At 46.1% G+C, this 5,000-nt stretch overlaps 2 protein-coding genes across 3 annotated transcripts in view; both read right to left on the bottom strand.

Annotated features, from left to right (window-relative positions):
* The window catches only part of lad1 (ladinin), a 10,929-nt gene extending 10,126 nt beyond the window's left edge, over positions 1–803 (bottom strand). The window contains exons 1-2 of the mRNA XM_030363933.1: positions 573–803; positions 1–21 (exon numbers count right to left, since the gene is read on the bottom strand). The exon at positions 1–21 is cut by the window's left edge and continues 162 nt beyond it. Coding sequence (XP_030219793.1) covers positions 1–21; positions 573–610 — 59 coding nt within the window. The 5' untranslated portion in view covers positions 611–803. The remainder of the gene's footprint in view (positions 22–572) is intronic.
* Positions 804–2,153: 1,350 nt separating this feature from the next.
* Positions 2,154–5,000, bottom strand: part of tnni1a (troponin I type 1a (skeletal, slow)) — a 10,886-nt gene continuing 8,039 nt past the window's right edge. The window contains exon 8 of one of the 2 annotated variants that reach the window (XM_030357490.1): positions 2,154–2,662. In XM_030357490.1, coding sequence (XP_030213350.1) covers positions 2,561–2,662 — 102 coding nt within the window. In that variant the 3' untranslated portion in view covers positions 2,154–2,560. Of the gene's footprint in view, positions 2,666–5,000 lie in introns of both variants that reach the window. The other variant, XM_030357483.1, reaches the window with a different exon arrangement.

Below are 5,000 nucleotides of genomic sequence, written 5' to 3' on the forward strand. Positions count from 1 at the left end.
AACGTCCACTGGCGCGTTAGACTGTAAAAGCAAGCATGTTACAGAAAAACAGCACACGCCAATACAACATTGACAATGGGGACAATTATCTGAACTGAAAAGAGAATATACAAAACGGCATATCGACATTCAGCAACGTGTTGTCACATCAACATCCAAACCAGAACGCTGGAAGATAACTTCCAATCGGCCTAACGGCAAAGCGTTACAGTTAAACTGAACCTGCTAGACTAGTTATAAAATGTGCCCTGTCAAAACGCGTTGGAGGGAAGAATGCATTCTGCAAACATCAGAACATGTTTTACGTCACTATGCTACCATTTTGTATTATAGTCTCTTCTTTAGTTAGGAAAATAATGAAAACAAAACTGCGATTGCGCCCCGAGCGTATTTCCGATTATTTGAGTCACCGAGTTACAAGATATGACAAGCTGTCACTAACATAATTTCAATAGAATTAATTTCCAAAACATTTTATTTGGCATTCATGAACCAAAATCTCAGCCAAACTCCCAAATCATTGAAGTAACCGGTGGAACAGGCTAAATGTCTCTGGACAGATGAACGCTTACCTAGACAAAGCCTTCCAGTTTTTTCGACTGAGAGACATCTTTTGTCGATAAGTTCGTAAAAGTCCAAAGAGACAGGAAGAAGCGGCGAAAGTGTCGCGTATTGACTGCGCTAGGAGAGGTAACTGGCACAGGAGCGCAGTACTCGGAGACTGCTTAGTGCCGCAGGAAGAAATCCACCTTTACCCTGTAACGCGTCATGTGACCACAAGGCAGTCTACCTGAGAGAGAGAGAGAGAGAGAGAGAGAGAGAGAGAGAGAGAGAGAGAGAGAGAGAGAGAGAGAGAGAGAGAGAGAGAGAGAGAGAGAGAGAGAGAGAGAGAGAGAGAGAGAGAGAGAGAGAGAGAGAGAGAGAGAGAGAGAGAGAGAGAGAGAGAGAGAGAGAGAGAGAGAGAGAGAGAGAGAGAGAGAGAGAGAGAGAGAGAGAGAGAGAGAGAGAGAGAGAGAGAGAGAGAGAGAGCACCTGACCATGTACGGTTACAAAGTATCATCAAACACTATTGCCATTCATTCATTATTGACTTTAGGATTGTATCATAAGTGTGGGGGATGGGATGGTTGATATGCTGATGGTTGATATACACTATATATCTTCATAAATGCTCAATTCTTCTGGTTCTGGAGCTGAATCCAGAAACAGGTCTTTTGTGTATCTGGCCTTTACAATTTACATCATTGTTTACCAGGGAAGGGAGTATCTTTCTCATGTCTCAGATTGTAGTTTTGTGTTTGCTCTGTTGTGTGCAGCCGCACCCTTTCGACGGACTCTGACCCAGCTCTGTCCAATGCAACCCCACCAATTTCTGTAGAAGACTGTACGTAGACTGTATTTGTTCAGGGGGAATGTATTAAGCTATCTTGGTTTTATTGATTCTTCATGGGGATCAGTTGGGCTTAAAGGCAAGACAGGGCATGAATAGAAGTAACAAATTGCTTGTCAGTGTTCATCACCCTTTGTTTAAGTGCAGGGGATGTATCAAGCATCTGTGCATTCAAATATGTGTGAGGGTGTTTATTTGTGTGTGTGCGTTTGTGTTTGGACTAGTAGAGGTGTTGTTTGGTGGTTTGGAAAAATGTTCATTTCGTACTGCAACTCACCTGTTGTCCTTAAATGTAATGGCCTACAGACACAGTGACACACACCCACACACACACCCACACACACCCACACACTCTCACACACAAACTCACACACACACACGCACGCACGCACGCAAGCACGCACGCACGCACACACACACACACACACACACACACACACTGTTTCGAGACAATCAACTGCTGCTACAGCAGATAAGCTGGCAGAACTGAAAGTGTTCGTACACTTTGGACAGCGATTGTTTTATGAGCATGCAAAATAGATATCAGTTGGCGAGGTCATAGAAGCTAATCAACATCTAGTCTCCTGTAGAGGCTGGGCAGGTGGCTTGGGATGACACACAACGTCAACAGTAACACGAACACCGATAACTGGCCCTTCAGTACTGTCTGGGTGCATGAGAGAGAACCATAATGTTTTCTAAAGTGTTTTTTTTTTGGGTGTCATGTTTCAGACCCGGATTAGGACGGAAAGATAAACAGCAATTTGATCCTTTTGACCTTTTTTTATTTTGGCATCAGTGGAGATGCACATATTGAAACTCACACATTTCCATTACAATGTGCAACTACAAACTTGATCATTACAGTAAAAGCAAGTTGGATCTTTCTTAAATAACAAAAACAAGAACAGAAAAAAGGAATTCTCATATTTCAAACAATGACTGCTAATATTAGACTGACATCGCTCACATATATATGACTACCCTCTGGTTGGAAATCATCTTAGTTCAGTGTTCACTTCTCCTGTAAATAGCACTAAATAAAACAAATAGGTTTGGAAAATTCAAAAAGAGGGTCATGGATCTGCTGAGTTCTATTCGTCAGTCACTCTTCCAGTCAGCCATGTGTTGTATAAAACCAACATCCTTCCCTTCTGATTGGCTGGTCCCTCACTGGGCGGGGCCACTGGCAGCATCAAACATTTTCTTCCTGCCCTCCATCCCTGACATGGCCTCCACGTTCTTCCTCCAGTCACTGTCCTCCACCGGCCTCTTCTGGAGGATGAGGAGGATACACACAGGGGTACCCCCCCCCCCATACACACACACACACACACACACACACACACACACACACACACACACACACACACACACACACACGAAATAGACATGCATACAAAATGAGCTTCAATGGATAGACAGGCATGAAGTTGCATGGAAACAGATCCTCTCAGTTAGACTACTTAATCGCTCCTTTCCCACACACACACACACACACACACACATACACACACACACACACACACACACACACACACACGCACACACACACACACACACACACACACACACACACACACACACACACACACACACACCTACACACACACCTACACACATACACACACACACACACACACACACACACACACACACACACACACACATACACAGACACACACACACACACACACACACACCCGCAGCTCGCAGCTCTGGTCGTGGTGGTGGACTGGCCATCATACACCGGGCGGAACTAAAACTATCTCCTCTGCAAATGCCTGACCTTTCCTCTATGGAATGTCTGGCCTTCAAATGCAAACATCCATACCCCATGACAGTGCTTCTCATTTACCGTCCTCCAAAGCCAAACTCAACGTTTATACCAGAGATAAGTGATCTGCTGACCTCACTCTGCAGTATCTCAACAAACATTGTCATTGTTGGTGATCTTAATATCCATGTCGACAACCCCTCCTGTCTGTTTGCAGCAGATTTCCTGAATGTGCTTGAGTGTCTTGGCCTGCAGCAGCATGTTGAGGTCCCTACTCACACCAAGGGGCACACTCTGGATCTGGTCATTACTGACACTGCCCTAATAAATAACATACAGGTCTACGATCTTGGTGTATCTGACCACAAGGTGGTCTCAATGGCCTTTACTTTTATGCTGCCAACCACTACACTTAGGCGTCAAATGTCTTTTCGCAACTGGAAAAAAATTGACGCAGCCACTATGAGCATGGATCTCCAGCTCATCACCTGCCCAGCATCTGCCTCAGCGGATGAATTAGTGGAGATCTATAATACCTCACTGAGCAGTGTTTTTGATCTCCATGCTCCGGTCAAATCACGTATTGTTAATTTCTCACGGCCTGCTCCATGGTTCACTCATGAACTGAGGAAAATGAAAACAGCTGGGCGTGTCTTGGAACGGCGATGCAGGCACTCTGGGCTCACAGTCCATAAGCTGGCCTTCCGTGAGCATCAAAAGGCATACTCAAATTCCCTTAAAGATGCTCGCTCACAGTTCTACTCCAGCCTAATAAATGAAAACCCTGGAAACTCTAAACAGCTTTTTTCCACCATAAAGCATCTCCTGAAACCACAACCATCCTCCTCAACTGAAGCTACAGAAGAGCAATGTAACAGCTTCATCGACTTTTTTAGATCAAAGGTCGACAGCATTCGCTCTGAGATGTCCAGCTCTCCATCTCTGCTTCCCTCTGACGCCAACACCCTATCTGCAAGTGTGTTGTCTCCCCTGCATCTTGCTGAGGTTCAGGAGAGCCATGTTGAGGAAATCATCAGGAAAATGAAACCCTGTACCTGTACCCCATTCCCACTGCTCTGCTCAAGTCACACATCCCCACTCTCAGTCCTCTCATCACCAAAATTGTCAACCTTTCCCTTCAGTCAGGCTGTGTCTCGCCGGCTCTCAAGGTCGCTGTCATCCGTCCCCTTCTCAAGAAGCCCACCCTGGACCCGGAGGTCCTAGCCAACTACCGGCCTATCTCCAACCTTGCCTTCCTGTCCAAAGTGCTAGAGAAGGTAGTTGCTTCTCAACTTCAGGACCACCTCAAACACAACAACCTGTTTGAAAAATTCCAGTCAGGATTCCGTTTAGCCCACAGCACTGAAACCGCCTTGCTCAGGGTGACGAATGACCTGCTGATGACAGCCGATGCAGGATCACCCTCACTCCTCATCCTCCTGGATCTGACTGCTGCATTCGACACAGTGGATCACACAATCCTCCTAGAGCGCCTCCACACCACCATTGGACTGTCAGGCTCTGCACTCAAGTGGTTCCAGTCATATCTATCTGGCAGAACTGAGTATGTCTCACTGGGAAGATGCAATTCCAGACAGCTCCCTGTCTCCTGTGGTGTTCCACAAGGGTCTGTCCTCGGCCCCATCCTCTTCATTATCTACATGCTCCCCCTCGGCTGTGTTGTCAGCAGACATGGGATGTCCTTCCACTGCTATGCCGATGACACACAGCTGTACATCAAAACTGCCCCAAACCCCTCTGCTGCCATGTCATGTCTCACTGCCTGTCTTGGGGAGATAAAGGCATGGATGAGAAACAACTTTCTCCAGCTAA

Source organism: Gadus morhua, chromosome 1 (genome assembly GCF_902167405.1).
Source record: "Gadus morhua chromosome 1, gadMor3.0, whole genome shotgun sequence".
Lineage (NCBI taxonomy): Eukaryota > Metazoa > Chordata > Actinopteri > Gadiformes > Gadidae > Gadus > Gadus morhua.